General features: G+C 37.0%; 2 protein-coding genes and 1 pseudogene across 2 annotated transcripts in view; all 3 read right to left on the reverse strand.

The window, feature by feature from the left end:
* Window positions 1–25,963, reverse strand: part of CNTN4 (contactin 4) — a 365,224-nt gene extending 339,261 nt beyond the window's left edge. Inside the window, 3 exon segments of the mRNA XM_053598811.1 lie at window positions 17,145–17,320; window positions 25,772–25,923; window positions 25,925–25,963. Coding sequence (XP_053454786.1) covers window positions 17,145–17,320; window positions 25,772–25,923; window positions 25,925–25,963 — 367 coding nt within the window.
* LOC128592082 (ribonuclease kappa-like) lies at window positions 6,505–7,065 on the reverse strand. Its single transcript, XM_053599916.1, has one exon. The coding sequence runs from the start codon at window positions 7,030–7,032 to the stop codon at window positions 6,736–6,738; it is 297 nt and encodes a 98-aa protein (XP_053455891.1). The 5' UTR covers window positions 7,033–7,065; the 3' UTR covers window positions 6,505–6,735.
* Window positions 12,251–12,904, reverse strand: LOC128592080 (60S ribosomal protein L21-like; annotated as a pseudogene).
* Window positions 25,964–26,163: the final 200 nt, after the last annotated feature.

Consider the following 26,163-nt stretch of genomic DNA (forward strand, 5'->3'; position numbering starts at 1 on the left):
CCTCTCTGTATTTCTTGGAAAAGTCAGAAGAGGAGATGTGCTGGCCAATGTTAGTTAAATGGTCCCCCTGCTTATTTAACATTTCTAGAATATCAATAGAGAAAAGTATCTCTGTATAGATTTATGTTGTGCTTGACCTGTAAAATAGTGATTGCTCTTAGGAAATCACATCATTCTTGTTCAAGCGGCTATTTGAGAAAAATAGAGCTGAGACCCTAAGAAAAGTAATAAGAACAAATGAATTGTACCTCACATTTGAGGAAAAAATGAATTACATTGTCAAGGTTCCAAGTGTGATGTTAATGAAATTAGAGAGCCTAGAATCTATTCATATTAAATTTTATATTACAGACCCAAAGGCAATATGTGAGGTCTGACAATTAAGTTCATGAATCCACACCAGAAAAAAACAGAAAAAGTGCTCCACACCTCACTGCTGAATATCACTATAGTCACCCAAAGTACTCCCCTTGGGTAGCTATGCACCAAAGCTAGTGCTTTAGTCCACTCTTTTTTTTTTGTAGAGACAGAGTCTCACTTTATCACCCTGGTAGAGTGCCATGGCATCACACAGCTCACAGCAACCTCCAACTCCTGGGCTGAAGCAATTCTCTTGCCTCAGCCTCCAGAGCAGCTGGGACTACAGGCGCCCGCCACAACGCCCAGCTATTTTTGGTTTGCAGTTCAGCCAGGGCCAGGTTTGAACCCGCCACTCTCGGTATATGGGGCTGGCGCCCTACCGACTGAGCCACAGGCGCCGCCCTTCAGCCCACTCTTTTTTTTTTTTTATTTATTTTTATTAAACCATAGCTGTGTACATTAGTACGATCGTGGGGCACCATACACTTGGTTCATAGATCGTTTGACACATTTTCATCACATTAGTTAACATAGCTTTTGTAGCATTTTCTTAGTTATTTTGCTAAGACCTTTACATTCCACATTTACTAGGATTCACATATACCCTTGTAAGATGCACTGCAGGTGTAATCCCATTAATCCCCCTCCCTTTCCCCTTTCTCCTTTTTCTTAGGTTATAACTGGGTTATAGCTTTCATGTGAAGGTCCTACATTAGTTTCATAATAAGGGTGAGTACATTGGGTACTTTTTCTTCCATTCTTTTATTTTTTTATTTTTTTATTTTTATTAAACCATAGCTGTGTACATTGCCCACTCTTAAAAGCAACTGGGGAAGGCTTTTTTTTCTGGAATAATCATCAGAGCTGTCATCATAGGGCACACAAAAACACCCAACAATAACAATGAATGCCACTAAACCACAACAATAATAATGAACTCCACTCTGCAAGATACTGCCACATGTGGACATGAACACTTCTGTGAGACACTGATATACCAAGGATATGAAACCCCAGACAGTGGTCTGTACAGTGCTGCTGAGTTAAAAGCAAGTTTGTGAATGTAATCATCAGAATTGTATGCTGACAGCTCTGATGGCCATTCCAGTAAAAGAGTTCCAAAATCCCTTTGAAGGGTGGATTAGGTGCTGGCACAGGTGTTTAGCTTCCCAAAAAGAGTACTTCAAAGATGACTGTAGTGATATTCAGAAATGAGCTATATAGCACTTTTCTAGGATAAGTTTATAAAATTAATTTTCAGACCTTGGTATGTTTCTTGTAGGAAAAGTAGGTGGAGTTCATAGCTCACATGTGTATGATGTGGCTATCATATTTCTTTGATGTTAAGGCATTTTTAACACATGCCTCCTTATTTCAAAACTTACTACAAAGCTATAGTAATCAATAGTGTTGTACTGGCCTAGGAAAGACAGAGAGATTAATGCAGTAGAATTAGGCCCTAACATAAAACTTTATATTTATGGTTAATTGATCTTTGACAAGAGTACCAAGACTGTTCAATGGAGAAAGAGCCATATTTTCCATAAATGATGCTGGGGCAATGGATGTGCAAAAAAAATGAATTTGAAAAAGAAATTAATCTTTGAATTAATACCTCAATGTATAAATATTAACTTAAAATGGGTCATCGACCTAAATTTAAGAGATAACCTCGTACAACTCTCAGACGAAAACATGGGAGTAAATGTTTGTGATCTTGTTTCAAGCAATGATTTCTTACATATGATAACAAGAACACATACAACGAAAGAAAAAAGTAGATAAATGAAACTCCATCAAAATTAAAACTTTTATGATTTAATAGATGCCATCAAGAAAGCAAAATAGCCCTTAAATAGGAGAAAATACTGGCAAATTATTTATCTGACAAGGGACTTTGTACCAGGAATATATATATAAAAAATTGCAACTTAACAATGAAGAAAGACCCAATTAAAAGGGGGAAAATAATTTGAACAGACATATCTCCAAAGAAGATATCCCAATTGTCACAAGCACACAAAAAGCTGTTCAACATCATGAGGCATCAGGGAGATGCATTGTGTGCAAATGAAAAACATGATGAGATATTGCTTGATATTCAGCAGGTTAGGCTAAAGTAAAAAGAGGCAGACAGTAAAAAGTGTTTGTGAGTAGGAGAAGAAGGCAGAACTATTCTATACTACTACTGGTGGGACGGTCAAATACCGCAGACAATTTGGAAAATCATTTGTCAGCGGCTCAAAATTTTAAACGTTAACCATTTGGCTGAGAAATTCACTCCTATGAATATACCCAAGAGAAATGAAAATCTATGTCTACATTGAAACCTGTGAATGCTCACAGTCACATTATTCATAATAGCTAAAAAGTGGAAACCACCCAAATATACCTCCACTGATCCATGGATAAATAAAACAGGGTTTTATCTATATAACTGCATATTAGTTAGCCATAAAAAGAAATGAAGTTCTGATGTAAGTTACAACAGGAATGAACCGTGATGACATTATGCTAACTGAAAGAAACAAGTCACAGAAGTCCACATATATTATGAATCCATTTAAATGAAATGCCCAGAATAGGAAAATTCATAGCGACAGAAAGTAGGTGAGTGGTTGTCAGAGGATGGGAGGAACAGAGAACAAGTGTTAATGGGTGTAAGTTACTTTGTTTTTTTAGGGTGATGAAAATGTTCTGGTACTAGATAATGATAATGGTAATGGTTGTACAACTTTGTGAATAATCTGAAAATCCTTGAATTTTATACCTTAAATTATATGATGTGGAATCTTAATACAACTGTTACCAAAAAACTATGGTATTGAAAGCTAGAGGCAACACTTCTTTAATAATTTTTTTTTCTAGGTGAAAGAGAAATATTATATTGAATTTATTTGTTTATTTATTTATGTATTTATTTTTAAAGACAGAGTCTCCCTCTGTCCCTCCACTAGAGTTCAGGGGAGTCATCAAAGATCACTGTAACCTCAAACTCCTGGGCTCAAGTAATCAGCGTCAGCCTCCCAAGTAGCTGGGATTATAATCATGCACCACCACACCTGGTTAACTTTTCTATTTTTTAGTAGAGAGGAATCTCTCTCTTGCTCAGACTGGTCTTGAATTCCTGACTACAAGCGATCCTCCCCACTTGGCCTCCCAGAGTGCTAGGATTCTAGCTGTGAGCCACTGTGCCCAGTATGAATATACATCTTTATTGGAGGCACTTCTCAATTTTAGAAATGTAAAAAGAAATATTCTATTTCAACCAAGAAGGAAACAGAATATTTAAGAATATTCCTTCTTAGTTGAAGGAAATAGAATATTTAAGAAGAAATATGACCTCCTAGGCTGATAAAGGCCAAAGCATTTCTTCTTCTCTTACGTTCTTTCACTGGTTTATCCATTTATTCATCCAGCTTCATTTATTCCACAAATATTTACATAGCACCTATTCATGAACCTCTGCCCTCCTGATGACAACATTTGAAAAAAGTAGGAGAAAGTAGTCACTGAGCTTAAAAATTAAGAAAATCTGTTTTTTGAGTCCCCTGCCTCAACATAAACCCTACTTAAAGATGGGTCTTTAAGGCATTGTTAATCTAAATTTTATGAGGTATAGTTTACAGATTGGTTACTAAACAAGACTACACTCAATTTTGGGTGAAAAAAGAAGATACAATAAAAAAACAAACAAATCTGAAATGCTAATGATACCACAACAATGCAAGTATTTGGGAGCAAATTAAAACTCTGATCATAATTAGTGTGTACCCTAAATAGATAGTTCAGGAATAAATTACCTGTAATGTCATCCATTGAGGGTTTAGTGGCTAGTATAGAACTTAAGCTCTGGTGAAATATCTAACAGAATAATTTAGTTCTTTGGAAACACACACATTTCTTTTCATGATGCCCTTGAATTTGAGATATAACTTCTGAATCCTAAAGCATGCTTCACTCTCTAAAGGGATTGCACATTACATCTGGGAAGTTGAAATTAGCCAGCATGGTGCAAAAGACAGACACCAGTTAGAAAGTAAATGGCTTGTTCATATTAGAACCTACCCAGGAAAAGGTGTTGATTGGGAAGAGGATGGAAGCGGGTCCTCGCTAGCATAGGAGCTTTCTGGGGCTAGAAATGTCATAACCTGAATGATAACAATGCTTAAGAGACCATGGTGGAATGGTATCGCCAGAGGTAGGTCAGACACTCTATAAATGTGATAATAGCCAGTTTCTAGGGCTTTAGAGTACCAGACAAAGGGGTTGAATTCAGGGAAAATGACCTAGAAAAAGGAAGAAGTCCACAGAGATGGACTCAGGGCCAACATACCATTCTGAATCATTTCAAATCATTGCCCTGTGGACAAAAGGCCAATCCGACCTATTTGAGAGGAGGCCTGTGGAGGTCTGCTCCAAGTGAGAGGCAGGAACGTGCCTGGGAAGCGGAAAGGTTACTCTTTGAATTTTTTGCTGCTGCCATTTTCATTATTTGGTCAAATCATACTATATAAAGTTCAAAACCCTGTTACGCTCTCCAAAGGAAAATGAATAGTATTCCATGAAACTTGCACAGATAATCCCACCTTTTATGGATGCCGTCTCTTTTAATATTTTCCACCCTAATACAGTTAAGTTACAGAAGCACCTGATTTCGATCTCATTCCCTAGGTGGCTTTATTTTTTCTTCATCAAAGAAAACAGTCAGGAAAGAAAGGAAAGGAACCATGCATAGGTTGGTCTGTTCATTTCCTCAGGCCAAGGCAAACAAGTTATCACAGACAAGGTGGCTTAGAGCAAAAATGTATTTTCCCACAGAACTAGGGGTTAGACGTCTGCTGAAATCAGGGTGTCGGGGTTGCTGGAGGGCTAGTGGGGAGAATCCCTCTTGGCTTCTTTCAGCTTCTGCTGGTGTCAGCAATTGTTGGCTTCCCTCGCAGCACCACTCCAGCCTCTGCCTCTGAAGCTACATTAGCTCCTTCTCTGTTTCCTCTTCTCATTCTCTTATACTAACACTTGCCCTTGGATTTAGGGTAATCCTGAATGATCTCATCTCCATATATTTAATTACCTCTGGAAAGATCCTTTGTTCTAAGTAAGGTCACTTTCAGAGTTTTCGGGTAGACATATATAAAAAAGAGGGTTGCCACCTCAGCCTATTAGGGCTGCTATAACACAACACCATAGACTGGGTGGCTTTTTAACAACAGGAATATATTTATCACAGATATGAAGGCTGGGAAGTCCAAAATCAAGGTCTGGTGCCTGGTGATGGCCCCTTCCTGGTTCACAGACATCCCTCTGCCATCTTCTTACCATACCCTCCTGTGGCAGAAGGGGCGAGAGTGTTCTCAGTAATTTCTTTTACAAGGGTGCCAGTCCCATTTATGAGGGCAGATCCCTCCTGACCTAATCATCACCAAAGGAATATGATAGCATAGGGTTTAGGGTTACAACATAAGAATTTTGGAAAGACACAAACATTCAGTCCATAGCAGTTACCATTCAGTTCACTACAGTTGTTCAAACAGCTCTTGGCTAACTCTCAGTGAATACATACATGTTCTACAGAGCTGTAACCTCTCAAAGTGAAAACTCTTAAAAATGGATATTAATATGATTGGAGTGATTCTGATATTTTCACCCATTCAGAAAAAGTTCTTCCTTTTCCCCCGAATGGTGATATTCAATTATTGACCAGATCTCAAGTTTCTAAAAATTAAACTTGGAAAACAATTAAAATTATTTTAATATTTGTTGACTGAATTACTAGTTTGTGACAACAAAAAAAAGGAATGATACCCTAGTAACTTGGGTGGTATTTATTGTAATACAAAATATTAATTATTCTTCTTTAACCTTGGGGCTTTCTTAAAGTCCTGTCTGGTCAAGCCTATTTGGCTCCCTCTGAGGTCTTGTCTGACAATTTTCATCTAAGGTATATTATTGTTTATAAATCCCTATGCTTCATTGATTGTCTTCAATCAGAAAACTACTTTTTGTCAGTCATATGAACCTCAACTGGAGTGCAGGATGACTGAAGAGAGAGATACTTAATGAACTAATAGCTGCACTTCACTGGCATATGTATTTAAACAGTTCTTAAGATTTATATCATGAAATTTTCTTTTTTTTTTTTTTTAAGAGAGCAGATTCTCTTTATTGTGGTACAGAGAAAGCAAAGAAGATGGAGAGAGAGTGAACGGCCAGCCTCCGTTCCCCTTGCTGTAGGGCTCGAGGGGGAACAAGGGATTCAGTCTCTAGCCAGGGAAACCCAGTCTCGGAGAGAGAGCTAGAATGGGTGAGACGACCCAGGTGAGGGTGGAGGGAGTCTTTAAATAGAGGAGGAGGCTAGAGAGGGAAACCGGACCTCTAGCGCACCACATATTCTTTGCGCTTATTGAGCCGAACTTGGCAGAATGAGAAGCCTCCAAGGAGGAGGTAAAGGCCGGCGGCGATGAAACAGTTGTAGCTCACTTGCTCATAAAGGTTGTATATTTTCTGGGGGCCATTCTCGAAATCTTTCTCTGTGAAGGGAACGTCCTCAATTAACACAGCGGAATGGACGTTGAAAAATATTCCGAGCATTATCAACATGATCACTCCCCAGGCGCTGAGGACTATGCCGCAGGCAGCCAGCTTCGGCCCACAACACAGGAGAGTTGCCATTTAGAAGGAACTCGGGGATCGTACCGGGGTGAGCTGGGTCTATATCATGAAATTTTCAATAAGTACCGATGGTCACCACTGACATCTTTCTAGTACTACACTCCATGGCAGAAATTATGCACTAACAGTATTATTTCAAAAACTCATCAAGTTTTGGTTTGAGTGTTATTCAAATTAAAAAAAAACAAAAACTTTTATTGAAGATCACAGTCTTCCATTAATGTTTCAATTTATGGCATTTAAATGTTCTCAAATTTGACTAAATTTTAATTGATCAAAATATCACAAGTTATTTATCCAAACAGCCTTCTACTAACATTTTATTGCTAATGAACAAAACTCTGTCTTTTAAAATAGCCTTCTTAATTAAAAATTAGTCAAGCCAGTGGTGGGTTTGGCCATCTATCAAACTCCTGGCTGTGGTTTTGATTGCACATTTTACTTTTTGGCTATAAAGGTTAAGTTACTTACTGAATATTAAAAGCAAGAAACATTTGAAAATTAGAGTGAATAGAAGCTCAGTGCTCAAAAAACACATTGCCAAAATCCCCGTTGTGAATATTATACAACATTCTCAGTTTGATACATTTTTCTATCACCACCACCACTTAAGAACTCACACAGGCTAACTGTAGTAGTCATAAGAAAAATCTTTTTTCCCCAAATGAGACTATCTAATCCATTGATACTCATTCATTTGACATTTTCACCATAAAAAAAGTTGTCTGACACTTAACTGATAATGCTAACTGATATTAACCTCAGAATGGATTGGTTAATTGAATTACTCTACTCTCATAAATATGATGTGTGAGGTCAGAGGAAGGACAGTATGGAGTGGGTTTCACAAGGTTGAACAAACTCCTCCCAGAAAAAGTGCTACGTACCTCATTGCTGAGTATCACTACAATCACATTCGAAGTACTCCCCTTAGGAAGCCATGAACCAATGCCTGCGCTTAGTCCACTCTTCAAAGCAATTCTGGAACATTTTTTCTGGAATGGCCTTCAGAGCTGTCATTATACAAGGTCTGACAATTAAGTTTGCAAATGCCACCTTGTGCTTACATTGGCAGCGCTGTTCAATTTGGTAAGGTTTCATAACCTTGGGGTGTCAGTGTCTCACAGCTGTGTTTGTGCGACCTGACCTGTGGCTACGTCTTACTGAGCAGCTTTCACTATTGTTGTTGTATGTTTTTGTGTGCCGTATGACGACAGCTTCCTAGAGTAGTATTTCAAAGGCGACCAGGGTAATATTCAGCAATGAGGCATGTAGAGCTTTCTCTAGGATGAGTTTGGGAACTTAATCATCAGATTTGTGTACTTTAAGTCTCCTCTCCCTTATCACTCCTTCCTTCCTCCCTTCCTTCCTTTTCACTTTTCCCTTTTCCTTAATACAGCTCAGGAGGGAGCTATCCAGGGCATGCCTGGTGTACCAGTCTAAGCTCTTTTCCCAACTTGAGTAAAACATCAACAGAGATAAACACAGATACCACTTGTTGTTTCTTCTAGAATAACACCACCTTGCCTGTGGACAAGATGATGACAGTGTCCTACAGCAGGCAGATAACTGCTGTTTGTTAAATGATTTAATTTTATCATAAGAAATATGGAGGTATTTACACATGAATTATTGTTATTCACAACCTGGATGATGAATAACAAGTTTTTTGTTTCGCAGATTTGGATGATGAATAACTTAAGTCTTTGGTTTCGCAGATTTGAACAGCTATAAAATAGCTGAACTTCCAGGAATAAGGCCCCAAACAATGTTTATAAAGCAATCAGTTTGATAGGCTAAAATCTGGAGTTATTAGATTATTCTCTTGGCTGCTCTTCATAACGATCTATATTGAAAGAGCATCTTTTTTCACAAGTGGGAGGAATGCTAGGGGAGAGACAGACTTATAAAAAATATGTCACTTACTGCTTGGGGATAAACATTTTGCCAACCACAGTTATTTACCATAAAATATCAATATTCAAAATGTTTTACAGCTTACTCACAATAAATTGGAAATTTGCATCTTAACTGTTAGAGCAGAAATATTGTTATTAATTATCTCATTATGGAACCTGAAACCAATTATATTAAAATTAGTCACAAATGTATGCATAATTGCAGTACACAATATTATATTTTTAGACGTTAATAGTAAATCAACAGTATGATGGCATCAACAATGCCTGTAACTAAGAAAATTAAAAACAAAAAAATGTATGATGGACGTACTTCCTATATGAAAGGTTGGAAGCACAATGAAAAACCCAAGTTGGTCTACAACAGAAACATTTTACCAACTACCCAAATATATGGTTTGAACATAAATTCCATTAGAAAAGCATAGTTTTAAGTGGCATAAGGGGAACCATGTATTTCAAATGCTATGTAGGGGGCATCTACTCAGAGTTAGGTGACCTAATACCCTCCTCCCAGGGCTGTATCCTTGGTGAAATTTATTTCACTTCACTAATAATCATGTTCTTTACCCAAAAATAAAAATAATATCTATATTTCCTTGGGTGTGTTGAGATCTAAGTAGAATAATGCTTCCAAAATGCTGAGAATAACATCCAACATAGAGTAATAAAAATTATAATAAGTAACATTTAATAAGCTCTTACTGTGTGCTAAATAATGGTTGAGGAGTTTTACAGTTATTAATTTACTTACAACTTATTTGATTCTCACAGCAAGGGAGATACAGTTACTAACCTCGTTTTATGGCTAAAAAAAAAAAAAAAACTAAGGCAAAGAGAAATGCCTTGATTAAGGTCATAAAATTACAGGAGAAGGTGAATTCAAACCCAAGAAGTCAAACTCTGGGTCTTGTGCTCTTGCCCACAATAGGTAATTCTTTTTATAAAATGGTACTCATTCATACAATGCATCAGTGCCACCCCTGGGTAGGAGATCAAAGGACAGATCAGGATGCTGAGAGACATCTGCAACCCTATGTTTATTGCAACACTGATCATAATAGCTCAGACATGAAATCAATCTAAGTGTCCATCAACAGATAATGAATAAAGAAAATGTGGTATGATGGAATAGCATTCAGCCATGAAAAAGAATGAGGTCCTCTCATTTGTGGCAACATGGACAAGCCTAAAGGACATTGTGTTAAGTGAAATAAGCCAATCCCAGAAAGGTAAATACCCACCTGTTCTCATTCACAAGGGAAAGGTAAATGAGTGGATCTCAGGGAAGTAGGGAGTAGAATAATGGAAGTTGGGAAGGGAAGGGGAGGGTGGTAGGAAGAGTTTATTTGTCAGATACAAAATTACAGCTTAGATGGGAGGAATAAATTCTAGCATTGGGTGACGATAGTTAACAACAATTTAGTATATATTTTCAAACAGTTGTAGAGATTTTGCATATTCCCAGCACAAATAAATGACAATTGTTTGAGACAATGGATATGTGAATTGCCCTGATTTGGTTTATCACATAATGTACACAGATATTGAAATATCACACTGTAACACATAAACACGTACAATTATTATGTATCAATTAAAAAGTTAAAAAAATGAAAAAAGTTTAAAAAATGGTATCGTATTTTAAAAAGACAAGGCATGGAAGAAAAGAGGAAGAAAGGAGGAGAGGAGAGAAAGAGGCAGAGAAACTGTTACTGTGTAACTTTCTTATAGTGAGACCGACTGTCAATAGGGATTTTTGCACATGCTTTATAATGTAGTCTTCAAAATAACCTTAAGAGGGAAGTGTGGTTATCTGCACAAAGCTTGTGTGAAGCCAGCATTCTAGAGACATGATGTGAAGTACAAAATGAAATGGAGCAATGAACAACATCCAATTCCATTCAAACTTGGTGAATGTAGTATCTCGGCTTCTCAAGCTCACATGCCCAACTTTTTATAAATAAAACGTAAGGATTCGTATCATTTGTGAGTTAGAAGTGTGAATTGGAATTTATTTCTGAAAAGTGTTGTCCTTTATATGTCAAAGGACAATGTCAAAGAAAAATCTGTCTGCTGAGTGACGGTGCACGATGATTCTGGAACAGAGGTAGATTGGGATACCCGGCTTCAGAAGTGGCCTCCAATGTCATGGGGCTGAGTCATAACTCTTCTTTCTGTACAGACATGGCCTCTGGAAACATTACTGCCATTAAGCTGTAGACATAATCTTTTTTTCCACCACAGCTGTTTATGGAACAATTAAAAAATATTTAACTTATTTTTCCTCCTGTGTAGAGGAGAGAGTGGAATGGGTGGGCATTGGAGAGGCACACTGGAGTTTAAAGGAAAGCTATTTCCAAACACTTCACTGAAGCCGGGCATCTTCCACATTGGTTTTCCAGGATATAAGTGCTTTGATGACATATTTGATATATTCCATGCCTGAGCATCTTTTGTGTATGTTTGTGCGCATAGGGTACATGGGGGCTAACGCCCCCCAACCCTACACATACATTTACAAGGAATTAAGATGTCAACTGTCTTTTGTGTAAACTTCATGGTGGAAATGCTTGCACCTGCCTCTAAAGCACTCCAGAGGGCCAGCAGAAACCCTTGAACTTGTGCTTTATTGCATTCCTTATGGCCATATATGGCATGAAGACTTTCTGATTCTTATTTATTCATTCAACAATTATTATTGTGAGGTTACTAAGTGCCAGGCACTGGTAAATTCATTGATCACATTTTGTAGCCCTAGGTGAAAAAGAAGGACTAAATGGCCGAAGGGGTATTGGTAACAACGTAGTGATGACAGTAAAGGAAGTGATTACTGATAGTTTAATACTTGCAGGGGACTGAAAAATAAAATGTGTCCCAAATTATAATAATTTATGCTCATGCAAATGTCCATATCTCATCAAAGGAGACTTAATTATGCTATCTCTATTTAATCAAAGAAGGATTTCTATTCTAAATAGATTAACTGGAAAAAATTCAGGGGAGGAGCAAGTTCTGAGAAGCATCATCTCTGGTTAAATAGAAATTTCGGTTATGAAAGTTAATTCAATTTATTTATTTATTTTTTTTAGGACACATTAAAATTTGCTTTAATACTTCTTTGGGGGGGAAAAAAACCACACTTGTAGTGAATGAACAAGAAACATTTTTACGCTATTATTTGTATCTACCATGCCATGAATTCACAGGGGAAGAGGTTCCAGCAGCTCAGGGAGGCACCTTACCATTTAATGTGACAAAGTGTTGATTGACTTTTGAATTTGTGGGAAATAGGTCCCAGCACCTTGTATCACTGTTACATGGGGACTATTGGTTATCTTGTGTGCCCCTGCTGTACACATATTATGCCATGAGCTCATGGGGAATAAATAGGTTCTTGCTCCTAACAACATGGGTCCACTAGTACTCCTGTGTGCTATGTTATATGCTTATTATGCCATGAATTCATAGGGAATGGGTTCCAGGAGCTCAGGCTCCTTTCCGTTAGTTCTCACAAAGTGGGCTTCTCTGGGTGGCGCAGGCTGGCGCTTCAGTCGAACCCAGGTACCTTTCTCTTTGGCTTCCTTCTTTTTCTGTTCATTTTCCTTCACACGTTTCAGGAAGCTATCTCAGCTCTTAGAGTGCTTAATATGCTCAATACGAACATTAATCCTCTTCGCGAGGATCTTGCCCTTAACTTGTTTGTTTACAACAATGCCAATAGCATGCTGGGTAACATTGTAAACTCTTCCAGTTTTGCCATGGTAACATTTGTGTGGCATGCCTTTTTGAACAGTACCCATTCCCTTGATGTCTACAATATCACCTTTCTTGTAGATTCGCATATATGTGGCCAAAGGAACAACTCCATGTTTTCTAAAAGGCCTAGAGAACATGTACCGGGTGCCTCTCCTCTTTCCCTTTGTGTTTGTCATTTTGGTGAATTACTGGAAGATGGCATCTCCGGCCGAAAGGAAGGACAGTTAATTCAATTTAAAGATGCTGAATGCTAATATAAAACATTACCAGATTCTTTCTATAAAAACAGCATGAAAATATTTTAAATCATAAAGTAGAAATAATAATGTTTATCTTATAAGACCATCCCATGGGTGACATTATAAAAAGCATATAAAAGAGATTTTAAAATTGTGACATGTTAAATAAAGGCAAAGGGATGTTTTTCTTATAAATTAAGGTGACGCCAAAGCAGAAGAGAGCCAGGGATGTGAAGACTAGATTTCCTTGTCTCTGCAACTTATGTTACGACTGTGTAATAAGAATCAGTAATTCAGTTACTCCAATATTCAATTTCATTGCTAAAAAGATACAAGCAAGGAGTTCCTTTCAGCCATAAAGCCATACAATATTCTCACTTTATACTGAAGGGAAGTAAATTTGGTACAAAAGCAAATGATTATGAAAATACTTGGAGTAAAAGAAATTAGTAACATTCAAAGATGTCATTGTCTCGTTCCACCCTTATTTATTCACTGAAGAAAAGCATTTTATTCTAACCAATTAAAAATGATTTTTGGATATAAGCCATGTCGTGTGATTTTTTTTTTAATTTACAAAAGATAGGGGGTAAAGTCTACAAATTATAGATTGATGATCAAGAAGCTGAACTCCAGAAAAATAACTAAAATAGAAATTTTGATGTTTATAAAGACACATCATCCCCAAATTAATATATATATATATATATATATATATATCTTCTTCGTTGTAGCATGGGTAATTAATGAAGGAATTCCCTTATTAATAAATATAAACTGTTGAATTTATGGAGATATGGGATGGGCAAGTTAGTCTTTGCTCTTTTTTAGCTTAGATTCTATTATAGGAGTCAAATAATAAATGAGAAAAAATAAATATATAAACAAAATCATTCCAGGTTATATTAAATCCTGATAAATAAAATAGTGGAGGTTGTTATAGGAAAGTAGAGAGCTGAAGGAAGGTAGGTAAAACAGCAGGAGAGAGAACAAGAATTGCTTGTTATGTTTGACAGGGTGATATGGAAACCTCCTCTAAGGAGGTCATACCCAAATTGGGAACTCAGGATTGTAAGAAGTCAGCTCCTGAAAGATCAGCAGAAAAACACGTCAGCCAAAGGGAACAAAAGTATCGAGGCTTTGGTGCAAAAAATGGTTTGTCATTTTTGAGAAATTAAAATGAGACCATGGTAATGAATTTGAGATTTATTCTAACTGCAGCAAAAGGCATACAGCAGGAAAGCAGAATGATCTAATTTACATTTTTAAAAGATTAGTCTGGCTGTTTTATGATAAATAGTTAAAGAAAGGATCTGTAGAGACCAGGTAGGAGTGTGTGCTGTGGAAACGACACATCGTGATTCTAGCAAGGTATTTAGCAAAGATTCTCACTCCATTAAAAACAGTAAGGACAAGAAGAAGAGTGTCCCAGCAATATGAAGTTAAAGGTTTAATCTCACATCAGGGGAATTTCTCCAGCAGCATGCGGTTCTGTCCCGGTCCACATGTTATGCCAATTATTTGAATGGAGACACACTAATTAAATATCCACTGACACTAAACTAGGAAGACAACCAGTATGTCAGATTAAAAAAGAAGATTTAAAACAAATAATTTCAAATATGCTGAGACAAAAGTCATTACATAAAAGGCAAATTTATTAGGGACGAATATAATATTGTGAATGTGTGTTAATAAGATAATATGGTTGGGTAGCACTGGATTGATAGAAATGTATGCAAAATAAACTTTCAAATTTTACATGACTATTCAAAATAAGGTTATGATATGGGTTTGGTGCTTTAAAAATGAATATTAATTGAAAAAGAAGTTGACATCATGGGATACTATTATCACAGTGTCCTCTGCAAAGGTCAAGACACATGGACAGAGCTGCACACATTTCTATAAGGCCACAATTTTACTGATGAATTAAAATACCTGAATGTGTTGTGAAGAAGATGGTCATGGACTAAGTACATACACACAAAAAATAGAATTAAAAAAAGAAAGAATTACGGGATAATCAACATGATCATCTTTTCACATATTTGAAAGATTAACTAGCAAAATATAGTAAGAATTGAGAGTTAAAGTGACAGAAATTTAGGTATTTGGCTCAATTTTATGATGTCAAATTTCTTTTTGTATTTTTGAAGCAATCTACTATGGGTATGTTTGTGATGCATAGGTGAATTCCCTGCTGCTAAAATGTTTCAAATCAAATGATTCTTTTTTTTTTTTTTTTTGGCCAGGGCTGGGTTTGAACCCACCACCTCCAGCATATAGGGCCAGCACCATTCCTTTGAGCCATGGGCACCACCTTAAAACTGCATGATTCTCAGCCAAGGATTTTTGAGGGTGGTGGGATTGCCTGCATCAGACTAGAAGTGGGATGAGGAAGGTGGATGTCAATTACTGGTCCTGAGGCCAGCCCACTGCGAAATTAGTGTCGAGCTTTTCTTCAGGCTAAACCATTCTAAAATCTAAATAACTGCTGTTGAATATGAGTGTCTATCTGATGTTCTGGTAGGAAAATAGGCCTTTACAAAAGGATAAACTTAAGGGTTAGTAATTTGTTTTTAAAATGTGAAGTTAGGCAAAAATTTGATGATGCTATTTCCACCTCCATTTCTTCAGCGTTACTGTTAAAAATTTTCCTACACTATGACATCTTAAAATCAAAGACTTAAAAGATTTATGGAATACTGAGATCTCTGCCTACTTTGAAAGTCAATGATTCTATGATTACTTCTGAAAATGAATCCAGAAAAATTAATTGGTCATTAATAAATAATAAATATGGATATGGTGGAGATTAAACTAAGAGAAATCAACACTTTGGTTTTGTTGTATTCAATCAGACATATTATCCTCCTGTTATGCTGCACATGTAACAATATCTAGAAGACTATCTCAGGAGACTTTCACCAACAAAATAATCCTATAATCCCATCCATACATAATACTTAGAAAAGTTATTTCTTAACTTACAAAAATGCCACCAAATGGCAATAATAGATTACGCACTGGATATTAGGTATTTTTGATGTTGAGTTCCCAGAAAGGATTTTTTGAAAGAGAATATCCTACAGTGTTACTGCCAAAAGATTTTGTAATTATGAGACCTTGGACAGTAATGCCCTGATGTATGAGTTGGGATTTTACACAAAGAAATATGTAATCATATGCAAATACATAAGCCCTTAAAAATGCAGCTGAACATCAATCCTCAAACACATCTATACTCTCAAATGTGTGCTTATTGCTCTTGCTTATGGGTTTTATTTTCAACATGTTATTTCTAAATTTCACTTTTTTTCATATAATCCTGGACTTTTGTTAAATGGTGGTTTTAAGAGATGGTGATTTGTTTTTTAAATATTCTAAACTTGAAATACCATGTTTCCACTCTTGTTATTATTGCAGTTGTTTTAAAAATTTTTCCTTCTCTATGAATCAAGAAATCATTAGAAAATTATAGGATTAACTAACTACCTAGGTTTTTTCTCAACTCTTAGTTTTATGGTGAAAGCACTTTACTTACTGACAACTAAATTAACTGGCAGTTCAACTGCTTGCTTTATACCCATTTTATTTAAAATATATGTGTTTAATTTGTTGTACACATACATTTATACATGTATAAATGTAAGTGTGTGTATATGTGTATAAATCATTATACAACCAAATTATTATATAATCAAACTAACTCAATTCTCATAAAAGCAAAAGAATACATCTTCTCATTTAAGATTTATAATTTATCTCACAAATAAGGTATTTCCAAAATATGATAAAAGGGTAAAGAAGATCATATAAAAAATCAAAATCTGTTGGATTTTTTTTTTTTTTTTTTTTGTAGAGACAGAGTCTCACTGTACCGCCCTCGGGTAGAGTGCCGTGTCGTCACACGGCTCACAGCAACCTCCAACTCCCGGACTCAAGCGATTCTCCTGCCTCAGCCTCCGGAGTAGCTGGGACTACAGGCGCCCGCCACAACGCCCGGCTATTTTTTGGTTGCAGTTTGGCCGGGGCTGGGTTTGAACCCGCCACCCTCGGCATATAGGGCCGGCGCCCTACTCACTGAGCCACAGGCGCCGCCCTTTTTTTTTTTAACTGATTTAAAGGCCTACTGGTACAATGGTACAGATACTCAAAGTAACATTTGCAACACCATATAATTGCTACTTACAAGCAAACTGAAGCTTTGCTTCTCTGCTGACAATTGTTCCAAAGGAGTTTGTTGCTATGCACTGGTATGTTCCAGCATCTTGGGTTTTATTGGGGTTACTGATCAACAAGCTGCCTTCAACAACACTGTAGCGGAAATCCATACCAATGTCAACATCTGTTCCATTTAACTTCCACCTATAGTATAAAAATGCCAGTAGATAAAGTCTTGTAATATTAATCAATATTTCTGAATTGTCCAAAATATATAAAAACTGTAAATAGCACAAAATACCATTTTTTATTTTATTATTAAATTATAGCTGTGTACATTAGTGCAATCGCCTGTACCCATTCTAAGATGCCAAAATACCATTTTTAAAGCACAATCAAATATTAGGAATGCTCTACTCAGCAATGGTGACATCTTAAATGCTTGTAGAAAGAGCATGTGGTTTAAAGTAAACAATGACATTAAAGTGAAATTAAAATTAACATCTGTTTTTGTTTCACGTGGGGGCACAGCATCTTGTGTAACTTTCTTCCAATAGGAATCCTCGTAAAAGTCCTTTTTCTAGTTTGTAGTCATTCTTTAAATAGGTCCATACAGATGACAGAAAAGACCATTTTTCGGTAGATTGCTGAGTGTTTGGTGAAATTGCAGCAAAGTTGCTTTGATTTGGTCTTTACTGTGATTGAAAGGCCTGACTGCAAAGCTGAGAAACTATTGATCTAGAGCTGTCTCAGAGACCAAACCTGCCTGAACCATGGGTTACTTTGAAGACCTCCTTAGTCACTGATACTCAAACATCAACCAACTATCCCAGGAAACTGCAAATCAGGCCATGAGGTAACCGAGGCAAGAAAAGTTTTTTGTTGTCCTTCTGTTTATTCACTTAGATCACCTGTGTATCTTGTCTATAGTATTTAGCACAATAAATTAGTTTTTGTGGGACTGAACACCCACATTTCAACAGCAAAGCTTGCTTTAATGGCAAGATCGACATTTTTGTTTGTTTTTATAGCTAGTAACTTACCAAAAAATGAAAGCTTATCTTAACCAAATAGCCTACAAGGAAGTCATTTAAATACATATGAACTTTTGAGCTAATACAACTCAATGACCACCTCTGTTAGTTTTCACCCTCATCCTCCACAAATCCCACACAGAGTTATCAGTTAAGCTAACCAGTGTAGTTGACTTGTATATTATCAAGATTCTCACCACAGCATTCACTCTGAAAGACTGAAAAGTGAGGAAGCCCTGTAGCTCAAAGGAAATTGATCCTTTGCAACAACAGGTGTAAAGAATGAGAGACACACATTTTATTCTTTCAAACAGAAAAAAAACACTATTTAAATATTTGTGTACACTCATTGTGCCTCTTCTGATAACATTCAAAGGTAGTATGGTTGTGTATACATAACACAGAAGGATTTAAATGGAAAAAATTGCAAGTCACTTTCAAGAGTTTGGCTATCTGGTATCAACAAAAGCAAACGTACAGAAGAGTAATTCCTTCTGGAGAGAGCCCTCTCCCATTTCAAAGCCAATCTTCCAGGACACCAACTCTTTTTTTTTCTTCTATTATTGTTTCAGGTTAATTTGAGGGTACAAAGAATGAGGTTACAGTATTTGCATTTGTTAGGTAGAGTTCCCCTTATAATTGTGTTCCACCCCTAAGAGGTGTGCCCTGTGTCTTAAGGACACCTCTTCTAATGAAGTCTTCCAGCATATTCCCAGTCAAAATTAAGCAAAGTTTCATCCAATCTCCTATAGAATTTTTCCTGTTTCTTTATGTAGGAATTCTGCCTTCAGATAATTTGCCTAAATCACTTTTGTATTCTCACTTTAGCATCTCAAATTTTGACACTCTCATTGTGTTCTATAAGTGCTTGTTGAATTTAATTGACTAAATATTTTACTTCCTTGCTGGATATTTTCAAGCATGCACAATTTACGAAGCATTATGGCACACCACGGCACAGCAGCATATTTTATTCACATCTAAGCCTTTGAGAAGTAAAAATTTAGAAGCAAGAGGGGGTGAGAAAGGTGGGCTAGAGCCTGAAATAGGAGATAGCTCTTTATGTGTTTGCTTATACGAAGGTGAGTATTAGAAACTGACAATATTTTTAGGCTACACAGTAATTCTTTCTGTGCTCTGACACAGACAAGAAAGTAATAAGCAATAAAGAAAGAACAGCCAGGTCATATTCTAGCAGCCCCCTATGCACATGAATCTCTAGAACTGACTGCCCGCCCTAGACATTTTTTTTTTTTGAGACAGTTGATCACGTCTCAGCCATAACTCTCACTTCAAATGCTAGTACAGCAATTTAATATGACAAATCTAAGAACTCAAAGAGGAAATTGCAATATAATGTGAGCTGCAAGCAGAGTGTGGGATTTAAGAGTGGGACTGTGGAAGTCTCTTTAGAAAAGTGGTGGGGGGGGATAATGAGAAACCTCTGAAGGTTTGTCTACCCTAGTCATCCCAACCAAAATGCTGTGCAGAAAGTCCATTCATCTACTTTACTGCCTGCTTTTACATACAAATAGCAAAGGAAAAGGGATTATTTAGAAATAGTGGTTTCTGTGAAACGCAGTTGACTCTCTATTACAAAGTGCCATACCGCGTTTCACTGCAGTCACTCTTCATTCCCATTGAACGTGGATTGCATGCAATTCCTTACCTCATGGTATACTGAAACACTCTCCAAAACTTCACAATTTACTCTCAATGTGTAAGGAATGTTTTAAGTATTGGTGATATAGAGGCAATGCTCATTTGAAGCAAACAGATTTTCCCAAGGGCCAAGGGAAAATTGTGAGTCTCCTAAGCTGATTTCTGAATCCCCTGGAGAAATCACAACTCAGCTGTTCTCCAGGGAGTGGGGTTGTGCACAACCAAAACACCGGCACTGAAGCTGCGGAAGGCATAATTCTGTGGCTCCGCCGGGAAGACATCTCTGGGTTCTGCTACAGCTAAGCCCACTTTCTCAACTGTTTCAACTTGGCACTAAGGGAGAGGCAGGACCTTTGTGACTTTGAATTTGTTTTTTGCCAACTCAGTTGAATATAAACTCAGAGCAAAAGTACTCCCACCAAGAACTTGAACGTTTCTTTTGTCTGGAAAGGGATGCTGAGTGCATTAAGTAATGTCATGTGTCCTGAGGGAACTTTAATGCAAGGGAAGTTGGCACGAATCAAAACTTCTTAAGTTTTTCTGGGTCTGGGTCAATCCTTTCAAAATCGAGGGGCAGGAAACAATGAAAAGAGCAGGCTCAGTTGAGGGAATAAACACAAAGCGGAGAGGTCAGCTGCCCTCTCTGAGGGGAACACCTAATACGGAAGATCCCTATGGAGAGCTCACTTTGGAATTTCTTGTACTTGTCCTTCCCCCTCAAAGTCAGCCTCAAGACTGAAAAAGTTCAGCCAGAAAGGTGTTTGAAAATACCTGATCTCTCCATTCTTTCTCTTGCTCTTTCTTTCAACAAGAGAAATTTTTATTTATTTTTTTTTTAGTTCCCAAGTACCAGTCTGCTATTATGTCACAGGTAAACTGCCAAAGGCATAAAGACAAGCAAAGAATGCTACAATGAATTGCTAGCATGTTTGATTAAAAGTTTTCCTGGCAATCTCTAAACACATAATAGGGTTCTGTTCCACCACTTGTTTTAAATAGCCAGGCAAGCCCTACGTCTACAAACAAACACGTTTCAAAAGCAATGATAATTAAAGGTCGCAGTTTGGGGAAAAACAAAGCAGCAACTTGCCAAATTTTGCTGTAAAATTTATTTTCATTTACGGTTAAACGTCTGAACTTAACGCTTGGCTATGTCCTGAAAACTGGGACCAGTTAACTTATCATTTATTTATCTAGGAACCTTTACCTCTTGCATTCTTTAGTACATACAGAATTTAAAAATCTCTGACTTGCCTTGAGTTGAATACTATATTTAGGGAGAATGACCATTGTAGCTTGCTCAAGATAGTACAGGGCTTACACCTGTTCTCCTAGATTATTCGTGGCCTTTTATTTTCAAGAGCATCCTGTTTTAGATGATAAATTATGTGTTCACCCTAATTACTGGGTCCATTAGAGTTGTTTTCTTGCTTTCTGGAATATACTTCCTTTCCTTATCTTTGTGGCAACAGGTCATTCACCCTCTAGATATGCTAAAATACCACCTTTTTTGTGCAACCTTCACTGATACCTGCCCTTCACACCCCAAATTACATTTTTTTTTCCTCCAGAGCAGCAGTTCTCAACCTGTGGGTCGCAATCCCTTTATAACAATGAAAATACATCCTGCATATCACATGTTTACATTACGATTCATACCAGTAGCAAAATTACAGTTATGAAGTAGCAACAAAATAATTTTATGGTTGGGGGTCACCACAACATGAGGAACTGTATTAAAAGGTTGCGGCATGAGGAGGCATTAGGAAGGTTGAGAACCACTGCCCCAGAACTCCCTAAAGCTCGGTCATCCTTCACTTGCATTTACAACATAGCACTCCAACTACTTCCACATCTAGGAAGTCCCCAAACAATCACCCCAGTAGTATATGCTATAGTTTATTATTAATCTTCGAATACTTAAAATCTAGCCGGGTGCTTGGTACATGACAGATGCTTAATAGAGTGGTTTAAAGATTTTTCCTGGATGACATGTTTTCAGACTCCTAATATATACCCCAGTTCAAGATGGAGCTACAGGCTCGGTGCCTGTGCCTCAATCAGCTAAAGTGCCAGCCACATACACCTGAGCTGGTGGGTTCGAATCTATCCCGGCCCGACAAACAACAGTGATGGCTGCTGAAAGAAAATATTACCATGAGAATGTGACCACCTCTCACTCCTTACCATAGGAATGTGACTACCTCTCACTCCCTACCATAGGAATGTGACCTTTTGTAACTATTCCAGAAGATAGCCCCGGGCAGAAACAAATGTTTAACTGTAAATCTTGTCTTAAGACAGTTGAATAATGAACCAGAGTTCTTCTTATCTGGAAAGCCCCTGCTATGTCTGCTCCCTCTCCCTACTTTATGGTTAGAGCCCCTGCTATGTCTGCTTCCCCTCCCTACTTTATGGTTAGAGCCCCTGCTATGTCTGCTTCCCCTCCCTACTTTATGGTTAGAGCCCCTGCTATGTCTGCTTCCCCTCCCTACTTTATGGTTAGAGCCCCTGCTATGTCTGCTTCCCCTCCCTACTTTATGGTTAGAGCCCCTGCTATGTCTGCTCCCCCTCCCTACCCTGTGGTTTTTGCCTTTATAAGCTTGTAAAATCTGCTGTTGGGGGCTTAACTCCTCGGCTCCTGAGAGAGTCACGGGTTAGGCCCCGGCATGCTGGAATAAAAATTAAAAAACCCCTCGTGTTGATTGCATCAAGTGTCGTCTCTTGTGGTTGATTGGGGGTCGTGTTAATCCAGGACAGAGTGGGGGTCTTGTCCCAAGTCTTTCAGCTGCAACCAAAAAATAGCCGGGCATTGTGGCGGGCGCCTGTAGTCCCAGCTACTTGGGAGGCGAAGGCAAGAGAATTGCTTGAGCCCAGGAGTTGGAGGTTGCTGTGAGCTGTGATGCCATGGCACTCTACCTAGGGCTACAGCTGGAGGCTCTGTCTCAAAAAAAAAAAAAAAAAAAAAAAGATGCAGCTACAAGGTTGAATCTCAGGTGGAAAATCTGCTATTCTCCATACCAGGTAATCCTAGAGACAACTCCACGTTTCCCAGAATTCACAGCTTGAAAGCCACTGATTTTTGGTGGGTAAAAGATGTTATGTTTGATGAATGAAAGAATTGGCACATACATTAAACCCTCAAATAAAATCCACTATGCTAATACTGCCATCCTTCAACTTGTAAGCAATGTCCTTTACTTTCTGCCTACTTGAAAACCACCTAGCTCAGTTCAAATCCCATTTTGTCCATGAACCCTTTCTGCTGTCTCAAGTCGCTCCTGAATGATGACATACTATATATTTGTTTGGTTTTTACTCGATACCATATATCAGTTTTTGGCCTAAAGTTTTTAAATATCAAATTTGAATAGAAGCAAGATATTTATAAAATACACGTAAATTTTAGAGAATCGTGAGGCAATGAAGATCTGCATCTAAGAAAAGGAATGTTATTAATTTTGAAGTTTGCTGTGTCCACTTTGATTACAATTATTCCCTTTTCTGTTGTTAATTATCATCTTTAATTTTTAGCTTTCTCATTCCTGTGATTTTCTTTATGAATGTATCACGTGTGTTGGTATCCTTGAAGGAGCTTAGAATATGTACCCCCAAATGTACTGCGGTGGCACGTATGTTGAGTTACATGCATTTGGAAAACAGCAGGTGCAAGATCACTCTGAACTTCATTCCGTTTCTAAAAACCAGGAAACAAAATTCTCATGTAAAAGATGTGCCTTCTATACTAGAAGGAAAGTAACATTCTTATTATCAAGGACAAGAAGTTGAGACAGAGAAAAAATTCTGTACAGACCTTGTTAAAATATTTTCTTCTGGGCTCACCACATAATTTAGTTACTTGTCCTCAATTTATTACTCTTAGTCCAATTCAGTATTTAAGGGTTCAGCAATAATCACATCTTTAGACCTTCATTTTCTTGTGAAGGCTCCCTTGTCATGTAAAATAATATATGTAAATATACATAAAATAAATGTATATGTATATATATATATATATATATATATATATACACATATACTTTTTTCTTCTTTTGGTCTGTTTTATGTCAAATTTAATTATCAGGCCCAGCTGAAAAATCCCAACAAAGGAAATCTTTGCCTCCTGTACCTTTGAATAATCACTCATCTCACCTGCTTTTGAGCTGTATAAAGAAGAATTACAAACTACGGATTTTGCTGCCTTGCTTTGTTTACTCCCACCCATGTGCCTATGATCCGTCCATGCTATTGTAGCTATAATTTATTCATTTTGTAGCTTGTAATTTTGCTTATCTTAGCATATTCTGCTGATCAGTTCTTAATAAAGTTAAATATTTTATGATTTGTACTTTTTCTGCCATATTTAAGAAATCTGCTCCCACAAAGTCAAAAATGTGTATTCGTATTTTCCTTTAAAAGTGTTGTCCCATTTAGGGCTTCTACTCACCTGGAAATGACTTTTTTGTATATGCTGTGAGGTAGGGGTCCAATTTATTTTAGCTCTTCAGCCATAATCCATCATCAAGCATACCCCCTATCTCTTTTCAATTTATTTCTGTTATTGTCATGTTAACTCTTCTTTGTTTTTCTTTTGTTTAATGCAATCAATTTTATGTGGAATTACTAATGTTTACTTATAATTTGTTCTTAATAGCTCAGATCTTCTATCTGGGATCATTTTTATTCTGCTTTTTAGAATAAGAATATATGCCTTTTAGAATTTTCTTTAGTTTCAACTTTGTGTGCTGCCTCAGGAATAAAATAAAAAATAAAAATAAATCTAAAAATAATTTCCTTTAGTGAGGAAAACATTGATTTTGTTCTTTCTGAAAACATATTGGTTATGTTCTTTTTTTATAAAAAATATTTCTGCTATCTATAAATTTGACAGTTAATTTCTCTCATCATATTGAAGATTTTATCATCTCTCTCTTGCATTTTTGGTGCTATTAAGAAATCAGGTGCCAGCTGAATCATCATCTCTTTGAAGGTTATCTGTATTATGCAATGGCTATTTTCATGACTGTCTCTCCAACTTGGTATTCTGCTATTTCACTGTTCTACATGAGGTTTCGTTTTTATTTGTACCACTTCAAGTTCATTGGGCTTACTTGATCTATAGTAAGAGAGAGGGAGTTTTAAATGAGTTTGGAACATTTTTAGCTTTCTCTTTAAATATTGCCTCTGCCTAATTATCCCTTGACTTTCTGAAACTCTGATTAGTCACTTGCTCTCTCTCTCAAAATGTTTTGCTTCCCTCTGTCTCTGCTGCTATGAGATGATTCCTTCAGACCAATCCTGCAGTTTAATGATTCTCTTTTCAGCTGTATCTCCTCTGCTACTACAAGTACTCAGAACTGAGGTTTGAAACAGGCAATCTTGTGTGCTTTACAGTCTCTTGGGAAGGCGAGCTTATTTCTTATTTATATTTAAAGTAGGGATGTAGCCCTCAGACCCCAGGTTTATTCTGGGAGGTGTTACCATTTTATATTCTCTTGTTAGTTGAGTCTCTTGGGGGTTGCTCTGTCTTGTGACCTCAGTCCCTGTGTGGCTGCAAAAACTACTCAATTCATGTATGTAGTTCATCAAGGGAAAACGCCTTTAAATATTCTGCTTACTTCTCTGGGTTCCATATCACTTTTAAACTTGAATATTTTATTTTCATACTCACTTACTGACATATTTTAAAATGTAGTAGTTTCTTTTTTATTAAAAATATGTTATTAGGAATAGATAAGATTTTCAATGAAAGGGTCAATCAGAATATTTAATTCCAAGTACTGCTGAAACCAGAGGATGGTACTTAATTTTTCATGAAACAATTATCTCCTTAGAGTTCTCAGGATATCCGAAGATGCCTGATTAAATGCTATTTATATAATCAGTATTCAATAAAAATTTGTTGATTTTAATAATAGAAACTACACACATGGAAACACATGCTTTTAAACCAACAAACCTGATATGAGGTTTTGGATTCCCTTTAACTTCACAACTGAGCTTCACTTTTTTCTCCTCAGAATCCAAAGGGAACATTACATTACTTGGCTCTTGAATAAAAATTGGGCCATGCAGTGTGTTGTCATCTGAAATGAGAAGAGAAAATGTCCAAAATTAAGAGTATCTCCCAGACAAGAACAACAGGAAACATCACCACAATGAAAATAAACTAAAAATGTCAACAAGAAATTGGTAGTACAAAGATTCTCTTTCAGCTTCTGGGTAAAATTTCCCATTGAAGACTAACATTCCACAGATTTTTGTGAATCGAAAATGTGGGTTTGTCTATTTTCCATTGATCACTTATTTCACTAACAGATTCCAGGTGCAGATGGCTTCATGGTTCTCTCT

This window comes from Nycticebus coucang, chromosome 8, assembly GCF_027406575.1.
Source record: "Nycticebus coucang isolate mNycCou1 chromosome 8, mNycCou1.pri, whole genome shotgun sequence".
NCBI classification, from domain to species: domain Eukaryota; kingdom Metazoa; phylum Chordata; class Mammalia; order Primates; family Lorisidae; genus Nycticebus; species Nycticebus coucang.

Excerpts from the sequence above, each read along its gene's own strand:
- LOC128592082 (XM_053599916.1), bottom strand. The coding sequence starts at position 7,032 with ATGGCAACTCTCCTGTGTTGTGGGCCGAAGCTGGCTGCCTGCGGCATA.